The sequence below is a fragment of the Budorcas taxicolor genome, chromosome 11, assembly GCF_023091745.1.
Source record: "Budorcas taxicolor isolate Tak-1 chromosome 11, Takin1.1, whole genome shotgun sequence".
Taxonomy (NCBI): Eukaryota; Metazoa; Chordata; class Mammalia; order Artiodactyla; family Bovidae; genus Budorcas; species Budorcas taxicolor.
In genome coordinates, this window is record NC_068920.1 from 157175122 (window position 1) to 157197815 (window position 22694).

Below are 22694 nucleotides of genomic sequence, written 5' to 3' on the forward strand. Positions count from 1 at the left end.
GAGAGAAGAGTGGCAGAGTCCTTGACCTTTTGATTGACCCTGACCTTGGGCCCTGCCAGCTAGCTGCCACGGCTTCCCAGGTAGCTGAGAAATCTCTGCCCATGACCTCTGTGTCCAGCACCTACAGCCCCTCAGGGTCGGGACCTGCAAGGTGGGCAGGCCCCTTCTTCCATCTCATGTTACTCTTCTCTGTGCATATCTACTGTGCTCTCCGCTGTGTCTGCAGCCCAGATTTCTAGACCTCTCAGCTCGCATTGGGGATGCCTCTTAGCGTCCAAGTTTACATGTTAGAGCTTCACTGAGCTGCAGAGCCTGACTGTCAGCCTCTCCTATCTGATTCCTCATTGCCAGAGATAAAACCTGATTGACCTGGCTTGGATCAGGGGTTGTTCTGTCCCCTTACTTAAGCATCCAGTACAAATAGAGCTCCTAGGGACCCACTCAGTGGATCAGGGACACTACCCAGAGAAGAATGTGACTCCTAGGCAGCAAAAGTCCGTTAATAAAAGCTGCTGGAAGGGATGTCCTAGGGCCCAGAGGACTAAGCCTGGGCAACAAGTGGGTGACCGTGTGAGCCCCCGACACCGGGGTCAGGGCTGGACCGAGCATGGGGAGGGGGCTGAAGAGCGCTGGGGATGCCAGCCCACCCGGGCCTCCCCTGCCCATCTGGGAGCTGCTGATGGGTGTTCTTGGTCTCCCAGGCTGGTGCCCCCTCCTCAGGCAGGCACGGGCTCAGGAAGGGCGGGGGTGGCCATGGCTGCGTGGCCCGTGTACTGGTGATGGGTCTCTGGGGCTCAGCAGCTGATGGAGGAGGCGTGCAGGGAAGGGCAGGGAGGCAGTGGTGGGCTTTAGCTGGTTTGCCCAAGCTCGGTTAGTGCCTCCTTGTGGAAAGAAAATCCCAGGGGCCGCGGGACACTGTGATCATCATCAAGGGAGCACGAGGTATCTCATGGTGCCTGTGTGTCGGGGCTCAGCATCTCTGCTTGGTGAGAGTTGCAGAAAGCCTGCAGAGCAGAGAGCCTGCTGCAGGTTCCCGCCAGGGGGCTGACAGCTGGGGGACATGTGTGGTCCTTAGCATGGCTGAGCAGACTCAGGAAGGCAGCTTCCTGCCTGCAGATGAGGATGAGTCATTAGGAAGTGGCCAGGGCCAAGCTCCGGCCCAGTGGGCAAGGGTTTGCTGGTGCAGGTCAACACTGCTGATGAACAGCATCATCTGGACCCTTCCACGGGAACACTTGACCAGGGTCTCTGTGTATGTAAGACAGAATTGGGGAGGTGGTGTGCTACTTCTGCTAAGACAAGATTACTGAGGCCTCAGTGTGATTATTACCCAAGGCTCCTCCCTGCTCCCCATTCCTGGACCAGCAACAGGGACTCAGAGCTTTATGAAATTTAACCCCTGAGATACCTACCACCTAATATGTGTTGAGGGAAAGCTGCCTTTCAGACCTGTCTCGGCCGCTCTGAACTCTCAGGATACTCTTGGTCCAGGCAGGCCCCTGGCTGCTTCCACCTCACTGGCACCTCCCATCTTTCTCTTCCCAGTGTTGTGATCTTGGGCAAGTTACTCCACCTCTCTAAGCTTCAGAATCCTTATCTATAAGGCAGGGATAAGAACAGTGCTGTGATAAAACAGGATAACGACCCAGGACTGCTTAGCACCTGGTACTCACCATCCCATCATCACCATCATCCCATCATCTTTATCCTCCTTCTCTTCATCATCATCTTCTTGAACACCCTTTGGGACTGAGGTTCTGCTTAGTTGTGAGCCCACATCTTCCCCCAACCAAACTTCTCACGAGGAAGGTGGTCAACTGCAGGCCTCCACCCCACCAAGATCTGTCCCCAAGAGAGGCCCGTAGAATGGCCTTCCTAGGATGCATTCTGTTCAGCCACTTGTTCCCAGCATGCTGCTGGAAAAGGTGTCTGTGATTCTAGAGTTGGGAGCTCCCCGTGTCAGTTGGAGAAGTCCCATGATTTCTGGAGTTCACCAAATACCACTGCCCTCTCGTTTTGCATTTTCTGGTCCTGAACATTCAAATAACATTCTCAGAGCAGGGATGTGATCAGATGGTCTGGTTCCAGTGGCTGAAGATCCTGGCTCTTCTGTACTAGGCCTAGCCAGAGCCAACCCACCTGCCACAGCCCTCCTCCAGCCTGGCGAGGCTTGCCTTGGGCGGAAAGGTTAGCCACCACCCTGCCTCTAGTCTCCTAAAAGCTGGCCTTGGCAGAAAGTCATCATTCCACTGCCCTTCAAGGCCAGGGTCATTCCGCAGGCTCCAGGCAGAGTGGGCTCTGACCCCCAGCCCCCAAGCCCCGCGACTTGGAGCAGCTCGACTGACACGGGCACTCGGTTTCCTGTGGGAAAGACATCCTCCCTTTGTAAGCACATGTGTCCCCATCCCTAATGACAGGCCAGTAGGTGGCTTCCCCTCCTGGAGCCCCAGTTTCCTCATCTAAGACAGGGTGAGAACAGTGCCCCCTCCCCCCACAGAACTGGGAGGAGCAGCATATGAGAGCACTCAGCCATCTCATGGTAAGCAGGCGATTGGTGGCAGCTGCTCTTAAGTGCCAGGCAGCCCAGACCACCAGGGGAAGACTCTGTCGGGGGGTCCAATGGACCTGGGAGGTGGCCCCACCCCAGGAGACCTGGGGTCTAAGAATCTGTGCTCATCCCGCCTACAGACACTGACCGAGCCCGTTGACTGTGCGCTGTGGCAGAAACCAGTAAGAAGGCCAGGGAGCCACCCACAGGCTGCTGGCTCCAAACACGGGCCCAGTCCTCCTGGCACACTCCTCCAAATGTGACAACTCAGCCTGGCTCCCACCCTAAACAGTGTGGAAGGAGCCTGGAGAGTTGGTCACACCTGAGTTCAAACCCTGGCTTTGAATGTGCCTCGGTTCAGTGTCTTCACATAACAGCCTCAGGTCCCCGTTCAGCGATGCTAAAACAAAGCTCCCATGAGATAATCAATGGCCTGATGCACCGGAGTGGTCACTCACTAGTGACTCTCCCATGAGCCACCCCAGTGACCCCTGGCATCCCTGCACATCCTGCCAGTCCACTGCACTCTGGGTCACTCACTCCTTCAGGAAGAAAAGGAGAAAAGACTGCTTAGAAGGCTAGACTGGTTGGAAGATGCAGGTCTTAAAGTGGAAAGAAAAGTGAAGTCGCTCAGTCATGTCCAACTCTTTGCGACTCCATGGACTGTAGCCTTGGGCTCCTCTGTCCATGGGAGGACAGAAGTCTTAAAGCTCTCTATCAATGGTCAGTCCTGCCAGCCACAGATTGTCTCACAAAAGGGGAGAGAAGGCGGCAGCGCCCACCACCACGTGGCCCTGTCTTGGAACAGTCCCGTTGTCATACATTTTCCTGGGATGCCGGGAGAAAGATTCATAAGAAGAAATGTGGAGAAGGGGACAAAGGATCCAGCTCTGCAAAGGGAGGCTCCATCCTCAACTCCAGAGAGATCAGAGCTCAGAGCAGGAATACACATCAAACCAGGAGGCATCCTCTGGGCCCAGGAGTGTCGCTGCAGAAAAGTTCACTGTCAGACCCTGCCCTGCCTCATAAGGGATCCCGGCCATGGCTGGGAAAGAGGCAAGCCCGGAGGCAGTCTCTAAGCCCCTGTGCAGCCTGCTCAAGCACAGGGCTGTGTCACACCCAGTTGTGAAGAAAGAGAAGAGGCACTCTGGCCTGTGGGCCAGGGGTTGAAGGTGCCAGGGCCTCTGAGCGCACGGTGGGGGCGGGGTGGGCCTGCAGCCATCATATCACGAGGGTTGGCTGGGGAAAGGGCTGAGACTCGTTACACTTGAGGACTTGGGGGACCGAGCACATGCTGCAGCTCTTTGTCACCTACAGAGGAGTGGCTGACGGATGAGAAGGACAGGGTCCCAGGGCAGTCGACCTGGATGACCATCAGACTCCCATCAACCTTGAGCTTGGGCCTCTGGACAACAAACCCAAGATTGTCATCAAGAACTGTTCCTTCTTGAGCAGAGGATGGAGGGGCAGGGAGCAACGCAGCCACCCCTCAGAGGAACCTGAGCTCAGAGATGGTGTTATGCGCCTGCTGTGATGAATGAGGACATCCCCGCACCACCAGGTGTCCAGCGCCACAGGGCAACGTGCAGGAGCCTGGGACTGGCAGTGGACAGTAGAGGGAATAGCTGAAAAGAGAGTGCGGACCTTGTCTGGCTTTATAAGTTGAGTTGCATCATTGTTGGAGGGCTATAGCCCAGGGACAGACTATGATGCTGTGGGCTTCCCTGGTGGCTCAGTGGTAAAGAACCTACCTGCCAAGCAGGAAATGGGGGATCAATCTCTGGGTCGGGAAGATCCCCTGGAGAAGGGAATGGCAACCACTCCAATATTCTTGCCTGGAAAATCCCACAGACAGAGGACCCGGATGGGCTGAAGTCCACAGGGTCACAGAGTCAGGCACAACTTAGCAACTGAACAGGAGCAGCAGCAGACCATACTGCAGAGGTCGGGAGAAGACTGAGAACCAAGTAGACACAGGAAGCCATTCTGCTAAGAGAGGAAAGGGCAAAGAGAGAGAGATGGAAGCCTGACACCCAAATAGGTTCAGCTCCCTACCTGCCCTGGACGCTACACCTTCCCCTGGAAAGGCTCACTGCAGGGGAACTACGGGTGAGAAAGAGGCCAGATAGGAGCCCACGGAGGGTTCTGGAGCACCAAATCTTAGACCCTGAAACGGATCACAGAGCAGGTTTGCTGGGACCATCTGGGGCCAGCAAGGAGCCTGTCTGATGGAAAAGACACAGCAAATGGAGGAATTCAGTAGCACCTGGGGGATACTGATGCTACACGTGCCCCGCCCCCTCCACCCTGAGCCAACATGCAGGACAGCCCGCAGTTCTGTGTCCATGAGTGTACACTTTTAATTGGATTGACCATGGAATATTGGGACTTTACAGGCACGACTGAGCGACTTTCACACTCACTCACAGTGTTTTCTCTTCTCCTCACACTGGGATGAGGGGTGTGCCCAGATTTTAGTCATCCCCTTGTCACTGGAAGAAAGCTGAACACTTACGGCTGAGGAAGCACTTACCCAGAGGCCTGGGGACCCGCGCTGATGGAGGCTCCAGGGATGTTGTGCTCGAGGTGGACCCCGGATGTGTTGCAGTGTGAACAAGGAGGCCAGGGGAGGAGTTGGGGCTGAGGTTTCCGGAGCGCCTGACCTCTTCCACGAGGGGCTCATCTTCCCAGGCTGTTGCTAAAACTCGGCTCTTTTCCTCTGAAGCAGGGGACGTCTCTATGCCACGCTGGGGCCCAACTGGCGCGTTCCAGTCCGGAATTCTCCCAGAACCCGGAGCTGCGTCTACAGGTACTCATTTACTCATCTGATCATTTACTCGACAAGTAGTTCCAGGGCGCTTGCTGGGCGCCAGGCACTGTGTTCGAGGCTGCCGAATACAGCCTCTGCCTCGGTCCATGGGGCTGAGACAGAAATGGAATAGAAAATCATGGGTGCCACTGGTCCAGAGAGGAGGTCAACCTGGAGAAAAGCCTGGAAGATAGGAACTAGCCAGATAAAGGGAAAGAAGGCATCGGGGTAAGAAGACCCACAGCCTAAGGACAGTCCATGGGGTCAGGAGGCAGCAGGAGCAGGGCGATTCCAGGAGTGAAGGAGAGTCCAAGTTGTAAGAAGTGAGAGACGGGAGAGGGTGCCGGGTGAGGCAGAGAGGTGGACCAGAGCCAGGTCCAGAAGGCGGTGAGGAGGGTGGTCTCAGAGGCTCTGGGGGGGGTTGCATGGGGGAGGGGGATGGAAGGGGTGAGGGATGGAGAGGGAAGGGAGTGGCAGGACCCAGGTCATCCTGGCTGCGGTGTGCAGAGCGTGTGGAAGGCAAGAGTGGACGCAGGGAGGCCAGAGTAGAGGGTCGGGCAGTTGCTCAATGGATGACCAAGTTATGCCGAAAGGTGAGGGGTGGGGTGGCTGAGCTGGGCAGTCCTGCATATTTAGGGCGTGGGATCAGTGATTCTGGGATGCCGAGGGATAGCAGCTTGGCTTAGGTGCTGCGTTGAAGGAGGTGCCATCCAGGGAGCCGAGGCCAGGGCTTCGGAAGGAGGCCTGGGCCGGCGCTGCATTGGGCCTCCTCACCTGCAGGTGGCGCTCTAATCCCCGTGGCAGAGGGGAGACAGGCGCCCTGAGGCAAAGGTGCGGGGTCTGGGGTTTGGGGGCCTGGGGTTTGGGGTCCCCCCACCCGCCCCCTTCCCTCCTGCTTCCTCACTGCTCCTCCCAAGCTCCTGCCAACACAAGGAGGGGCGGGTGCTGCACGGTCCCAAGATCCGCAGGGGGAAAGGAAGCAGGATACAGTGTGGGTGACGCTAGGAGCTGGGTTACAGGGAGCGAGCGTGGTCCCCAAGTCTAGAGCTGCTCAGCGCTCAGAAAGACAAGGGCGAGGCATGTGGGCGAGCCCAGAGCCGTCCTCCTTCAGGCTCTCTGTGGCCGCAGAGCCCTCCCTTCCCAGCCTGGCCCAGCCCTGTTGAGTTCTCGGTCTGTGGTGGCATCCTGGACCTGGCAGTGGGGGGCTTCTTGGCCCCATGGGTGAGAGGGTGCCTGACCCCAGCTCCTCTGGGTGATGTCTGACCCATGTTCTCCCCCTCTGCCCAGCCCCACTGGTCCATGCATCTGTACGCTGGGGAGCTCTGCGGCAGCCCCCACCATGGAGGGGCCTCTGAGAAGGAAAACTCTGCTGAAGGAGGGACGAAAGCCCGCGGTGAGTGCAAAGGGCAGGGAGGGCAAGGGTTCCAGAGACAGGCCAACCAGGGTCCCAGCCCTGGCCACGCCACAGAGTGGGCAGGGCCTCAGTTTCCACATCTGTAAATTGGGATAAAATAGTCCCTACCTCCTGGAGGACTGGGCAGGAAGGTCATGTGTGTGGCCCTGCACAGAGTGAGCAGGCAGTGGATGACGCCGTGTGATTATCTTGAGGGCAGGTGGAAGCCTGGAGGCCCCGGGAGTCAGGGTGGATGCTGTGCCTGAGATGGTCAGCACGGCCTGGAAAGTATCACCAGTGCAGGTAGCCTCCCTGCTCAGCACCATCATGAAACGTGTGGTGGAAAAGACAGAGACCAGGGATCGAGAGGCCTCTCAGGCTCCAGCACTAGCCGCCAGGTCACCGTGTGCCGAACCCAGAGGCCCCTGGCTCCATGACCCCTCAGCCCCTTGCAAAGGCCTCTTTGTTTGTTCTTTGGGACACCCAGGACTGGCTGCCCGCAAACCCGCCTGTGAGCTGAGTCTCCAGGCAGCATCTGCCAGTGTCTGCTCTGGCCTCCCTCTCCGTCTCTGGTTGTTGTTTGACCCCGTCCACTGCCCATGAGGCCACTTGGAGACGCCCCTTCCCACTGACGCCCAGCATGATGATGCCAGGCCCCTAGTCTGGGAGCCAATCTAAAAGGTCCCCATCTTCGGATCCCAGGAGGTTCTCGGGTGAGGAGAAGCATCTTCGCCCCAGCCCTGGGCCACACTCTGCCCCCTGGACTCAGTGTCACGCAGCATCCTGCAACGTGAGGCCCTGTATCTGGTCTGCTGTACAGACCTGCTTGCCACCCTCTGTACCTGCATCCAGGCCCCAGTCATCCTGAAGCCAGAGCGAGACATGTCCTAAAAGCACTGCTGTCCCAAATGCTGGTTGGCCCACTGGTAAAGCGATGAGGGCAGTCCAGGGGGTCCTGACCCATAGTTTTGAATAGAATAGACTGGAAAATGTCGGGGTTTCTTACACATAATGAAGATGAGTATGGTTTCATGAAGCTTCTTTTGGTTCAACACACAACACCATGCTTGTGTGTTGTACACACTTGGCGGGGGTGTTGTCAAAAAGGTCTGAAAGCCACTGCTTTCATCATCTGAGACAACGCAGTACCCTTGCCCCTACCAGTGTGAAGAGAAGCCCCCCAGGCTGTGATGCAGGGCGATCTGCTGAACCCCTATCCTTCCACGATGGGATATTTGCTTCGCTTTTGCAGACTGGCTTTTCCAAACCAATGAGTGCAGCCCCAAACCGGGGATTCCAGGCCTTATGCCTAGAGAAACAAAAGCTACACCAGCAGTTTGGCCCTGCTGGGCATCACCCCTTCTAGCCATAAATGCTTTCGAGGTGCTGCCATTAACTCTCAGCCAAGAGTGCCCATCACAGACAATCCAGTTCTTCCAAGCTGTGGTTTCCACTTGTCCATTTTTCCCCGGGACTTTCTTGGGTTCAGGTCACCCGAACTCATAGAAGTTATGCCTTGGCACTAAATGTGGTGGGAAAAGGAAAGGCTCTGGGAGGAAAGGAGCCAAGGAGGGGAGGGAGGGCTGGGGCTGATGATCTGCTGAGGAGTCTCGCTGGCTGCTCTGGGCCCTGGTGGAGTGGCACCGAGGGGTGGAGGGCAGGGAAGAGAGGAGGCCTACGCTGGCCCCGCTCAGAAGAAGGGGCTGCCCTTCCACCCATGTGCCTGGGTCTCTAATCAGGCAGCCTGGGGACTCCACCCCTGCCACTTGCGACATTGTCACTCTGCCTCCCCTTCCTCCCTAGCTGTCTTCATGGACCAGGTACTGGGTAATACTCTCAGGATCCACCCTCCTGTACTACGGAGCCAAGTCCTTGCGGGGCACAGACAGAAAACACGTATGTTCCATGAAAGAACTCCCTGTGCTGGGCCTTCATGTAGTTTGAACTGCTAGGGGTGTGAGGGGAAGGTGGGGAAAGGTGGTGGGGATGGGAGGGAAGTTTGCCTGGCCCAGGTGGGCCTTCCTACGGGAGTGGAGGGCACAGGCCTCCCGGCTATGCTGTTGTTCCCCTGCAGTATAAATCCACACCTGGCAAGAAGGTCTCCATCGTGGGCTGGATGGTGCAGCTGCCCGACGACCCTGAGCACCCGGACATATTCCAGCTGAATAACCCCGACAAAGGTAGGCGACAGGCCAGAGCTGGTGCCTGCAGCCCCTCTCTGCCCTGTTCCTTCTGCGGCTAAATGTGCGTTTTGAAACGCACAAAAGTAGGGACTTTTGAGGCTGCTGCTTTCCCTTCACGTTAGGTTCTGATGTTCACAGGGTCCCATTAGTCCCTAAAAGCTGCTTAGACCGTGGTGGGTGTGTCCACTGAGCAGTGCGCGTGGCACGTGGCTGTCGGAATCCTTTTCAGCTGTGGCTGCTGGGGCCCATCTCCCCTGGAGCTGTGGCTTTGGGGTCTTGGAATAAATGGCATCATGCTGGATGAGGCAGTGACTTTGAAGCTGGAGAAGTCTGTTTTATCTTATGCATTTGACACATTATTCTCAGAAGGACCCACGGGCTTCACCAGAGCCCAAGACACCATGGCGGGGAAAATGGTTGAGAGAGAAGGGGGCGGGAGGGGCACAGAAGGCTTCTGCTCCACACGCCCCGACTTTGGCTGCTCCTGACCTTCCCCAGAGCAGTCACCCAGGTTCATGCTTATCTTCACACCATGGGCAGACCCTCCCATGTGACCTTCCTCTCAACCAGTGGCCTTTCCACCACCAGGCAATGTTTACAAGTTCCAGACTGGCTCCCGATTCCATGCAATCCTGTGGCACAAGCATTTGGATGATGCCTGTAAAAGCAACAGGCCTCAGGTAAAGTCACCGAAGTCCTGCTTATCCCCTGAAATACCCGCTCCCACCCTCGGGGCCAAGGGTCCACAGAAAACACACCTTCCTCCTTCCCCCAGAGACTATTAGCTAGGCTCCCAGGGACTCTCTTTTGATCAGCTTTTCCCCATGAGACAGGGCACCCCCCACCTGGCTTACAATTAAGCCCAGCTTCAGACTAGAACTTTGAACCTGTCTCCCGTATCTTTCCTATTAAAGGAAACACCACAGAAACATCCCATCAGAGACAGGTGGCAGATGGGGTACTGCCCCATGGCTCAGGCTACAGCATCTGTTGAGGTCATCCCCCTGAAAGTTGATGTTTGGGCATCCTCCAACCTGACCAAAGGGTCTCCCTGCCCCCCACAACCCTTAGGAATAAGGATAATAGCTAACTTGTTGAGGGCCAACCATGGCTGTTGGTGAGTGGGGCTCCCCACTCCTGAGCATGTTTGAACCAATGGGACTGCTGGTTTGCCAGGCCCTGGCTTGAGGCTCGCTCCCACCCCCATGCCACCCCTCCCAGGACCAGGCTTGAGGCAAGATGCTTTATGTGCAGGAATTGGCCAAATCCTCCCAGCATCCCTGTGGGGTAGGTTCCCAAATTGTCCCCGTTTTATGCTGAGGTCACTGAGGCTCACAAAGTGGTGGACCCTGGTTTAAGGCCCCCTGGTGAGTGAGGTCTCACCCCCTCCTGCCTGACGCCAGAGTCTAGACCTGCCTGCCCTGAGCTCTTCCACCGCAGGCATCCCCAGGGCCCCTGATTTGCTCAGCCTCCTGCCATCGAGCCAGAGGCCTGGAAGCAGAGACTCCACTGTCCAGGCTTGTGAGAGAGGTGGCCGCCCAGCCCTCACACCAGCCCAGGCAGCGTGTGGGCCTCTGGGACCAGAACCAATGCTCTCGGCCCTGAACTTCCCTGACCTCTTCCCCGGATGAGCTGGAAGAGGGTGGGGGCGGGGGAGCTGGGTCCCTCTCTTCTGTCTAGAGAGCCAGCATCGGGGCTGGACTAGAGGGAGGCAGCTTTGAGGAGGAGGATGGTGGTGGGGAGGCCACACCAGACGTGTGGGGCCAGGAGGGCCAGGGCTTCCGTGGTGCTGGTCGCAGCTCAGTCATAGACTTCTCAGTCCCCAGGCTGGTTGTCACGAAGCAGAGGGAGGTCTCTAGTGGCATGTCCCGTGATTCTGGGCTCAGTGTGGGCCCATTCAGGATTTTCCTCTGTAACATAGATGTGGACATGTATTCAAGCTGATCAAATTAGACATGATAAGAAGCTCGAAGGGCAGAAACAGCAGAAAGTCCTCGACAAACTGAAGCAGGAGGGCAAGACCAACACAGGGATAACCTTGAGGCCCCACAGGGAAACTCAAGATAAATTGCATTTGAGTCCTTCCACTCACTTGCTGGGAATTTGTCCCTGGGCACATGCTCATACATACACACACAGGCTTGTGGTGAGAGTGTTCACTGCAGTGTTGTCCTTAGAAAGAGAGAAAGAAAAGCCACTGGAAACCTTGCTGACCCTCAGTATGTCCCTACTGTGCAGCCCCTGATGTGGGTGCTGCAAGTCACAAATGAGAAAGCTTAAGTGTAAAAATGCATGGCAGGATGATCTCATTTGTATTAAAACACACATGCGTATTGATCGTATGCATGGTGGTGTGTGTAGCATTAGTGAAACAGCACACAGGAGACTATAGTTCTGAGGTTCCTAGAGCATGTTTTTCATATTAAGCAAATGTAACTGCCCATCCCCGTGATGAGGAGACCAGGGTCCTGGGTTGACAGTCACCTCAAGGTGATGAACAAGGTGCCACCTCAGATCACCTTAGGAGAGGAAGAGCCTCCTGCCCTCTGCTCTGCTCAGGCGGTGCCTGCGGGGCCCCTCCTTGGCTCTGAGGGCACAGCCCTGAAGCTCACCTGTACCCAGGGAGCTCCGAGGAGTGACAAAAAACCGAAGCCCTGAAGTGGGCCACACAGACGGTGGGGCGGAGAGAGAGGCAGGCCCTTCCTCGGTGTCTGCCCCACGAAGACAGTCGTGGCTCTGAGGGGATGGGCAGGCAGGAGCGGGATTGTTGCCCTGAACAAGAGCCTATGCCCTGATCTGGGGGGCTGGGGGGGGGGCGGCCTGAGGGAGGCAGCAGCCCCACAGCGGTAGCAGGGACCTGGGTCAAACCCACTTAGCAGGGGAGGTGTTTAGTGTGGACAAATGGATTGCATGCCATGTCTGGCAAATGCGGTCTTCCCGCAGCAAGGTTTTGCAACATTGAAGTATTTTTGTCCAGTTTTTAGACCTAAGGGAGAAGGTCTTCTATTTTTTAATACTTTTTATCTCTAATTTACTTTCAACCAAATATTCCTGCTGTCTGCTGTATGTAATAAAAATGGCAACAACTAAATATTCCACAGGAGGGGATTACTGAAACAAGCCACAATACCTGCCTGCGATGGCATACAAAGGGGCTGCAGAGAAGGATGATACAGAAATGCATCTTCTCCCACTGAAACTCTCAGTGCCTGAGATGACTTTTTTGTGGAATTGCATTTCTTAAAATCGTCTGTGTTAATAGGAAATATGTGCGCGCGTGTGTGTGCTAAGTCACTTCAGTCATGTCCAACTCTTTGTAACCCTATGGACTGTAGCCAGCCAGGCTCCTCTGTCCATGGGATTCTCTAGGCAAGAATACTGGAATGGTTTACCATGCCCTCTTCCAGGGGATCTTCCTGACCCAGGGATCGAACCCTCATCCACGTCTCCTGCATTGCAGGTGGATTCTTTATCGCTGAGCCACTAGGGAAGCCCAATAGCGAGTACGCTTAAACTTACTGATAGCATGTATATAAGGTGTAAACCACAGCAATAAAGCAAATAACCATGTGCCCCCGACCCAGCCTAATGGCGAGACTTCCCCAGGCTTCAGAACACCTCCCTCCCAGGGGTGTCTTCCTAATTCTGTCTCCCTCCCACCTACTTATACCCCATAACTGCATTCCTGATTTGTTTGTTTACTGTTCCTTTAAAGCATTACCACACATATTTGATTTCTTAATGTGTTATCTGGGGTACACTTTTGATTTTTTTTAATGTTCACCATTCATTCATTCATTCATTCATTCATTCATTCGTGTATTTATTTGGTTGTGTCAGCTCTTAGTTGCAGCACGCGGATCTTTCGTTGCTGCGCGCAGACTCTGGTTGTGGTGCATGGGCTCAGTAGTTGCAGCACACAGGCTTAGCTGCCCTGCAGCCTGTGAGATCTTAGTTCCCCGACCAGGGATTGAACCCATGTCCCCTGCATTGCAAGGCAGATTCTTAACCACCGGACCACCAGGGAAGTCCCTGGGGTACATTTTTCTAAATTTTCTTTTAAAACCACAGAGCCATTACTGCATAGCTTCTTCTGTGACTTGCTTTTCTCCTACAGTATGATCCTAGGATTCCTCTGCATCAGTGTATGTAGCTGTGATCCATTTGTCTGTAATTTCTTATCACTTCTCCTGTCCGTGACCCCGAGAATGATTTCCTGCTTCTCACTATTTTGAACAGTGCTGCCGTGACCATCCTTGTAACTGTCTCCTGGTGCGAGGAGATGCATTTTTTCCAATTCATCATTTTGACCAAATTGACACCAAGATGGATTTGTTTTTGATGAAATTGCTTCTGATCTAATTTTCTGGAACCCCACAGCCATGCTGGGGAGGAGGCCTGGGGCTGGGGGCATGTCAGCAGCTTTGAAGGGAAGGAGAAGCACTGTGATCTTGGGGCTGGGGGTCCCCCAGTAAAGGGAGCTGGGAGCTGGTCCTGGGGACACAGCATGGGAAGGTCTAGGGGTTCCTGACATCCCCAAACTTCCTCCTTCTCCTTGTGCTTCTACTTGCCAACTCCTACCATCCGCTAACCACCCCTCTTCTCTCCAGGGGCATGGGCTTACCCTACAGGCTCGGTCACCTCTTCCTGCAAATGCATTTGTGCTTTGATCCAGGGATAGTGGTAGAGAGCGTGGGTGGTGATGTCACAGCCTTGTCACTCAATCTCTGTGTCCTTCACCTCCCTAAGCCTCTGTTTCCTCATCTTTATAATGGGAATAATTCCAGTACTTGCCTCCTGGGGTTGTTGTGAGGACTCAGGACACAATACTGGTGGGGTTCTCAGAGCCCTTCCTGGCACATGGTGGCCCCTTAACACATGGCGGCTGTTACTATTGCTGTGTCCTCTCCCCATCCCCACCCACTCATTCACAAACTGACTGAGAGAGGCCTGAACCCTTCCCTTAGGGACCCCTCCACCACCACCACCCCGTCCCCTTCGAAAGGTCGGAACTTTGACAAGAGACTGAGCTTTCTCTTCTAGGTACCTGCAAACCTTATGTCATTTGAATAAGTCTCTGCAGGACTTGGCGTGACTTCGGAGGCCTCTGGGAGCCCAGCCTGGGACTGGTGGCCAAGCGCACATTGGGGCACAGGCCGCTGGCGGGGTGCTGGGAGACTCAGACCTGGACTTGAGGGGACACGGCCTCACAGTCCGGAGAGCTCTGCTGGTGTGGGGTCCACCTGCCGATCCCCAGCCATCCTCATGCCCCCCATTCTGCAGCACCACCTCGCGGGGCCTCGATCGGTCGTCCGCAGACTGTACACCCTGCCTGCCCGCCCACCCAGCCTGGACCCGCGTCTGTCCACCAGCTGCTGCTGCGATCAGGAGCACCCGGCCCATGTTGGGTCCCCAGGGCTTTCTCCTGCACAAAGAGTGGACAGCGACCCCCATGTGAGGGCCAGAGGGACGAGACAGGCTAGGGACTGGCTCTTTTCACCCCAGCTCATGGGGTCGCTTGCCCACAGGGCTGCCTCAGATTTTGTACACCCGAAGCGTCCTCTGCGTGTGTGTGCCATGTCTGTGTGCGTGCAAACGAGCGAGTGTGGACTATCCGAGAAACATGCATTTTGGCACAAGACTCGTGACATCACACACTTCATCCTCTTTGAGGCCCTGCTTTCACCTTAAGCGATAGACGCATCCACTGAGGAAGGTCAGAGTGAGAGCCCAGATTCCTCCTGTGTTAAGGGTCCCTCGCATTCTTTTACTGTAAACAAACAATGCCTTAAATTGTGTCTTGTTTTCTGTTCCTATGGGTGCTATTCATCCGGAAGGCCTGCTCCCTGGGCCCCTGGGCCCTCCCAGGCCTTGTTGCGGTCAGCTCTTCTGAGATAGGACCCAGCTTCGGAACCATGGACTGGGCCGGCCGCTAGCCTGCTTGCTTCCTCCCAGCCCCTTCCCGCAGGGTCTGAAGGCGCACCCCCACCCCCATTGCTCCTCCCCCTCCCCCCACCCTGCCCTGTGCCAGCATGGGAGCCGCTTTCTGCCAGCTTCTCGAGGCCAGCTGTACGCGGTGACCTGACCTGCTGCACGGAAGCTACTCTGCACCAACCTCTCCCCGCAGGGCCAGGCTTTCGCTCCCCTCCTCATCTCTCTGCCTCCACTGCCAGGGTGGGGCCTCTGGGATTCCTGATTACACTGGGGAGCCTGGGAGTGACACTGAGGCCTTAAGCTCCCCCATTCTTGTCCCCAGACACAGTCACCAGCAAATTCTCCATCGTCCAAGTCCAAGGGCACAATAGTTGATGACCATGGTGACGAGAGAATAAAGCCCTGCGGAGCAGACAGTCAGAGCTCTGGTTTCGGCTGAGAGCTCTTCAGGTGAACAGCGTCCTTCACCTGTCACTCCTTGTCATGTTTTTAAGTGACTTACTTTGCACAAATACATTTTTATTTAAAGTCATGAACAAAGATTAGCTTTATTTATGGTAGCTTTATCACTGTAGCTTCTCCCCCCCAGCCCTTTCCTGCCCTCTCCCCTCCCCTCTTCCTCCTTCTCTTTCCCTCTATCTTTTTTCTAATCTGGGTGTCCTGATTCTGAGAAGGAAACCTGAATGATTTTTTGAAAGAGACTGGATTTTTGGGTCCTTGTCACTCTTGTGGTTTCAGAGCTCACACTGATCAGACAGCAAACTACTCTTAAAAGAGTTTCTGGGCAAGATGCTTCAGGACAACACCTTAACCACTAAATGGTAATAGGTCAATTTAAAAACTGCCAAAGAACACCTCTGTATTTTGATCAAAAGGTGACCACTTTTCCGAAAATTCAGATATATTAGTGAGGAAAGTGATTGTCATCGGGATCTTATTTTGTGATGGCACCTTACTGTGCTCAGTTTCTCACTTCCTTTGGAACAAGGTCTAGAATACTTTGGTGGTGGGAGAAACGCCCAATGGGGAAGTTGAGGCCATCAAACCTTATCCATCATCGGTGCTTCGCACACCCTCCCGCAGCTGGGGTCGGATGCACGCACCTAATTCATACCAACAACTGCTCAAACTAGTATCTGGAGTCTGAATGAACACAACAGACACCCCAACACCTCTCACCAGAACCATGCAGTGTTAATGCTTTAACTGATACTGTCTCTGGTAATTTTTTTTTAAAGTCTAAAGTTTGAACTACTTTCCTTGAGTTTCTCTACTCTTCAAACTGTCCTGGTTTTTCCACCATGAGATATTATAGAAGCCAATCCAAAAACCTCTAAATTTCAGGCTCCACTAAATCAGATCATTCCCTGCCCTTTACAGATTTTCCTTATCTTTCACAAATGTTTTCTTCTGAGCTCAATTTTGAAATAGCACAATTGCAGTTCTTGTCAAAGTGTTTAGTCTTCTCTCTAGTTGAAATTGATCCCACGTCCCCTCCTGGAAACATTCCTAGCTTGGACTCTCTATAGAACTGGTAACAAACCTTGAACTTAACAGAAGAGTCCTGCAGATAAAGCTATAAGGCTCCTGGCTCTCCCAGCAGGGGCTCAGGGCCACGCTTGCTGTCTTCCTAACATTGGTTTGTCCTTCATGCTGCCAGTCATAGCAAGCCAGGGGCAGAGGGAGGGCTAGGCACAAACCCCAAAGGGGAAAGTCCCCAGGTGGGTTCTTACCCTGGAAGGAAGCATTCCTGGGTCTTGCTCTCTGACTCGCCATTGTACACAAATGTCTGTGAAAACACTGAAGGTGATGTCTCTTGCATGTGTATGTTGTATCTTTTTTTTTAAGCAAAGAAATCATGGCACCCCTGAATGAAAGAACATTCTAGAGTGCTATCTACAGACTATGGAGTAGATAGCTTTTATCCTCATGATGCCATGCAAACAGCTCACTCACCTTTCCCCAGGAGTAATTTTCACTCCTCTCCGTCAAACGTGTTCTGTAACTCAAGGTCAACCAAGTGCATTCTGACAACTGAAAGTTTGTGGAGGACCGATTTGGTGGGAAGCTGTAGAAATACTGATCTGAGTGTGCCCAGTGGGACAGTGTGGCCTGCCTCCCCTCCCTGGAGAAGCCAGTTCATCACCCAGTCCCCTGTGGACCTTGAAGAGAAGACACTGAAGGGGTTCTGCTTATGAAAGAACCCTCTCTTTCTAGCCAACTGAATTTATATTTTTTTCCTTACCAATGTGGCCAGTATTTCTTTCATCGTCTTCCTCCCACCTTCCAAGCCCAAGAAGTGTGTCTTTTAGGATGCCATTTGACAGGTGGAAGATGGTTCACGAAACAGGAAGCCCTTACAAGCAAGGTCTGCTCTGGTTCTATAGGTGGAGAGTCTAGAGTTCTGGACTCACATTACACATGCTGAGAATCAGGTGAACAGTGCTGAAAACACAGCCTGACTTACCTATTGTGACTTGGTAAATCACTTTAATCAGTCCCACATCATTCTGACATGTTGGGTGATTTCACGTTTTTTAAAAAAAAAAAAAACGACAAGAGTCCTTTTGAAATAACAGACCCTCTGTGTAAAGCCACCCATTTGTCCATCAATTATCATTTCTAGTGAGTGCTTCCTGTGTGCCAGACTCTTCCCTGGGATCGAAGTGGCCGAGAACAAGATAAACCTAAGCCCTGCCCTCATGGAGCTGACCTCTCAATGAACAAATAGTCCTCACCACTCCATTTTCTCTCTCCCAGCAAGACCCTGGCTCCCCACCCCCAACAACCCCTACCCAGCACTGGGTAGAAACCCTGTGTGGATTCCTCCAGAAAGGCTTCAAAAGGCTCAACAGACTGGATAGTCTTCAATTTGCAAGTCCAGTTACTGTCCGAGTGGCCGGTTGGCACAGGACAGACAGGTACAGAGCTCTGGCTGGACACTGAGGATTCCAAGGTGGAACGAGAAAGTCACATCAGAACGCTTACAGTATTTACTTCAGAAGTTCTTTGGTTTTAATTTCAATGTTAAATACAAGTACAGCCTGAGCGAGAGCTGCTTTCCCTTGGGTGTTGAGAACTTGTCCCACGGACCACCTCACCACTGGTGCTGCACAAACGTGTGTGCGCCACGGGCAGCCCCCAACCCCCTGCTCGCAGCAGCAACGATGAGCATCTGTGAGTTCTGCAATCACTCGTCTCTTTTATCTGTTTCTGAACGACTGTGACCATTCAGTAACAGTAGTGATTAATTTAGTGTGGTAAAATCTTCAATAAATTTTGTGCCAAAATGCATGGTTTTTCACTTAGCATTCAAAATGTTGCATAGAGAGTAGTTTTCAATTTCTTACGTATTCCTCCAAGTAAGTTGAAAATCAATTTTTACATTTCAATTCGTTTCTTGTTCAATCCGTTGCACTCTCCCGGGCTCTTTTTTTTTTTTTTTTTTTTTTCCAGCAGACTCCCCTGCATGCGGTTGTGTAAGAACTTTCCCTAATTCTTGTGAATTGTCTCATCCACAGTAACCACTGAACATCAGCCCTCTGTGGAATTCTTTAGATTTTTGGTGAAGTATTTTGTTACCTCAGTCTTGTATCAAGTCGCTGTATTTTTCAGCTTGTTACACGGATAATAATTGTTTCACTAATTAAATACTTTAGTGTATAAACATTTTTGTTTACTTTGAAATTAAATGTGTTTTCCAATGAATATTGCTCAGTTTTTTAAAGTCACGTGCATTCCTTTAGCCAACAGCTGCTGTGCCAGACACAGACGTGAAGGAGTTGTGGGCACTCAGATAAGAGATTACTAGAACATGAATGACATACAGGAGCAGTGCCCTCGGGGAGGGGCAGAGTTAGTGCTGTGGGCACTCGGGGGCGGAACACAGAGAATTGGGGGAAGCCTTAGAGAGAGGGCAGCGCTATTTGCAGATTCATTTCAGATGGCTGAACACGTGGTGGGCAGGAAAGGTGGGAAGATGTAAGAGGAGAAAGAACAGGACAAGGTTGGGGAGGCAGGCAACCCAGTATTGCTGAGTCAAGGATTTGGGGGTGTAATGGGCTCCAAGACTGAAAAGGTGTGTTGGGGGAAGTTCATGATGCTGCGCAAAACCCAGAAACCCACTCTCACTTTGCTTAAAAGGAAAGTGGGGTGGGGGAGACTGTCTTACAAGGATTGTCTCATGGAAACCTGAAAGGAGGACCAAGTTGGAGTCTCAAGGGGCAGGAAAGAGAAATGGGAAGTCCCCTACATTTTGTCCTCTCCCCTGCATTCTCCAGACTGACGTGTCAGCTGGAGTATGCGGCAGTGAAGGAGTCCAGACCTGGGAAAGCACTTTGAAGTTGTTGAGGGAGTGTGCACCAGAGGGGTAACATGATCCAAGCTGACCGTGGGGACCCCTGGCCCCACCTGCTGCAGTTTCCCAGCTAGTGTCTTCCAAGTTCACGCTTCCCACACACACACTCCTCAGCGTCTGCTCCACCAGTTCCTGGCCAGCATGACCACACCTCCCTCACTATGACAAGCCCCCCCTGACTGAGGGTCCCTAGCTCACCTCCTCCTCACGACTTATGTGGTACAATGACCGCCAGCTTTACCCGGATAGGGTCGCTGCCCTCAGATGGAGGACATTGTTCGAGGGCTTTGAGAGTGATGCATCTGACAGTGCAGGAAACTAAGTCGAGACTTGAGCCCACAACTGGTAGCCTGCAAAACTCCAGCCCCTCGGCCTCACTGCGACAGGCAGGCAGGCAGGCATCACAAACGCCACCTGGAGACAGCAGTACTCTTTTTTTGATGGATGGCGAGATCCGCGAGCTAACGCAGACGGTAAGGTAGAATTCCTATTTAGCTTCGATTTGGTACCCAGAAATGTAGCCAGCTAGCCAGGACCTGGGTACCCGCGGAGGTGAGGGGGAGTAGGTGAGGGTGTGGGCGGGGCCTTAGGGCTGGGTTGAGGCGGGCCCAGAGCTTGATTTGGGAGATCTCAGTCCCGGGCTGGGGAGGTGAGGTTGGAGGTGGGGGGTGCTGGAAGAGAAAAGGCAGGGCCTTGCCTATGGGTGGGACACGGGGAAAGGCGGCCCGCAGCGGGGACGGCGCTATATTAGAAAGAGCTGAGAGAGTCTTAGACGTAGAGGGAAGACTCTAAGGAGCCGATCCTTGGGGGTGGGGGCAGAGGCCGCGACCAAGAGCTCAGTAGTGGGAAGGTAGGTGTGTGGGGCTGGGTCTGTGCTGAGGGCCGCCTAGCGGGAGCAGCGGGGCCACGGACCGTACGGAGCTGGGGATCGGGGTGGCATCTTGGGCTGGTGGGCCTAGAGGAGGTCCTGACAGCCTGCCTCGCGAACCCCGCGGGATTCTGTGCGAGAGGGGCCCCCGTGGCTGGAGCGCGGGGCGGAGCTGGGGTGGGCCTGGACCCTGCAGACAGGCGCTGAGTGGTCGGGGGCTGCAGCTCGGGGCGGGGTTGGGCGGGGTCTGAAGCCAGCTGAGGGGCAGGGAATGGGAGGGACTCAATCTCGGGGCGGGGCCGGGGCGGGGCCTAGACCCCCCCCCCCGCCCCATCGAGGGGCGCGGAGCCGGCTGGACCGAAGTTTGGGGCGGGGCCTAGGCCGGGCTGAGGCGCGCGGGGCGGGGCGTGGGCTGCGGCGCGCTAGCCGAGCGGCCCGCCGAGCCCCGCCGAGGCCCGAGCCCACCCGAGTGCGCCCGAGCCCGCGGCCCCCGCCCGGGGCGATGGAGCTGGAGCCCGGCGGGGCGGCCGCTGCGCTCCTGCGGCAGAAGAGGGCGGCGCTGCGGCGCAGGGGGTGCAGCTTCGAGAGCCCCAGGTACAGCGGTCCGGGAGGGGTGCGGCCGGGAGGGGCGGAAGTGGGGAGCCAGCCACGTGGGGGGTGGCGGTCTGAGGGGACTGAGGGCCGCGAGGCCGCGGCTCGAGGAGGGGTCTCGGCGGGGACTGGGTGAGTCTGAGGGGAATCCGGCCAGGAGCCTGAGCCCAGCGGCTGGGAATCGAGGGGGGCTGGGCCTCCCGAGCGGCAGGTGCGGGAGGGAGTCGCCTCAGAGAAGCGCCTGACGAGAATCCCATCCCGTCGAGACGCCCCCAAAAGCGTCGGTCCCTTGGCAGGCCCCGAGCAAAGCCGTTGGGCTCTAGGCAGATTTCGGGCTGTGGAGAATTGCCCTGTCCGCCTCTTGTAAATGCTCAAGGACACGGTCGGGAAATAGCCCCCCTAACGTCTACGGGAGGAAGGTCTCTCTCCACCGGGGGAGTTCCTCTGAGCCGCCCCAGGACCCGGGCCAGCTCCAGCCTCCCCGCCTGGCCCCTCAGGTAAGCACACCTGCTGCCTCAGGGCCCCGCCCATCCTGGCCGTTGGCCCCCCGACGTGCCCGACCCTTCTGACCCGCGGACGCCTGTCCTCTGCCAGGGCTGCCCTGCCCTTTTCGCCCGCGTCCCTGGGGAACTCGTTTGAGGTGTTCGGGTCCTTCTCCCTGGAACCTTGCCCCGCTGACACGCGCTCCCCCGCCGGCCTCTGTGGCGCTCCGTCTGCCTGGCTAGATTCCTTCCCTCGGAGGGCATCTTCTTAACCTGGAGTGCCTTCTCTCCTGCTCCGACGTCGCTGAAGTGGGCCCTCCCGTTTTTCAGTCCGTGGTCTCTTCTAGAATACTCTAGCAGCCCCCCAACTACACTTTTCTGTCTTTATTCTTCCATCTCTCTCTTTATATTTTAAACAAAAAAATTTTCGCCCGTGGCTGCACCTGATATTAACTGCGACAAGCAGGATCTTCTATCTTTAGTTGTAGCATGTTGGAATCTAGTCCCCCGACCAGGGATCGAACCCCCAGCGCCCTTGGATTGGCACCTCCAGAGAAGTCCCTCTTCCACCTCTTAAATCCACATCCTCGCTGTCCGCTGGAAGAGCCTTACCACACTGTCCACTGCCCTTCCCATGCCTTACCCCTGCTCCCCACTCCTGAGAGTTCTCCATCCCCCAGGGCCTCCATCGGGGCTGGGGCAGAGGAACAGGAGAAAGAAGGGAAGTGGGACTCTGGCCCTCCTGTGGCAGCAAAGCTAGGATAAAGAAACAAACAGGACCCTGAATATGAGATGCCAGGCTCTTGGGCACCTCACGTCACCCTTGGTGCTCCCACAATACCGGATAAAAGTGTCACCCTCCTGAGAACAGGGACTGTAGCTGTTCACTCCTGTCATCAGAGCCTGGCTCAAGCCTAGCCCATCACAGACGTTTACTATCTGTTGAATAAATAAATGCCTGACCAGCTGGTGATTCTTCCCTTATGCTGTGCTGTCTCTCATCTGAGCCTTGACTGATACCATGCTCTTAGAATAAATAGTCTTTTCTTTAGTCTTTGGGTAATGCCTTCCCCTCCTCCTCTGGGAAGTCTTCCCTGAAGCCCAGGCTGAGCTCTGTGCTGTCTCAGCAGTCTACACATTGATCCGCTATTCCACACATCACTGTGGATAATTACTGGGATATTACCTTTCCCTGAGCACGAGGCAGGTATGGTTTTTGCTCTTCTGATGCTTACACTCCTGCTGGAGCACGAAGGATGGGAAGTGTACCAAGAAATGAGGCTGAAGAGATGAGTCAAAAGCTGGATCCAGGCCTGCGGTAGAATGTTTAGAGCAGCTTTGTCCAATAGAACTTTCCGTGATGATGGAGGCATTCTGTAATCTGTGCTGTCTGATTCTGTAGCCACTGGCCACCTGTGGCTATTGAGCACTTGAAATATGGCTAATCCAACTAAGGAAATAAATTTAAAATTTTGTTTCACATTAAATCTCCTTTGTCCATGGGATTTCCCAGGCAAGAATACTGGAGT

The 22694-nt window shown here is 54.6% G+C and overlaps 1 protein-coding gene across 3 annotated transcripts in view; it reads left to right on the forward strand.

Annotated features, from left to right (window-relative positions):
* The window catches only part of RALGPS1 (Ral GEF with PH domain and SH3 binding motif 1), a 300327-nt gene extending 285618 nt beyond the window's left edge, over nucleotides 1-14709 (forward strand). For 2 of the 3 annotated variants that reach the window (XM_052647831.1, XM_052647833.1), the window contains 6 exons: nucleotides 5277-5357; nucleotides 6645-6750; nucleotides 8554-8646; nucleotides 8825-8930; nucleotides 9522-9613; nucleotides 13977-14709. In XM_052647831.1, the coding sequence (XP_052503791.1) occupies nucleotides 5277-5357; nucleotides 6645-6750; nucleotides 8554-8646; nucleotides 8825-8930; nucleotides 9522-9613; nucleotides 13977-14006 (508 nt within the window). In that variant the 3' untranslated portion in view covers nucleotides 14007-14709. Of the gene's footprint in view, nucleotides 1-5273; nucleotides 5358-6644; nucleotides 6751-8553; nucleotides 8647-8824; nucleotides 8931-9521; nucleotides 9614-13976 lie in introns of all 3 variants that reach the window. The other variant, XM_052647832.1, reaches the window with a different exon arrangement.
* Nucleotides 14710-22694: the final 7985 nt, after the last annotated feature.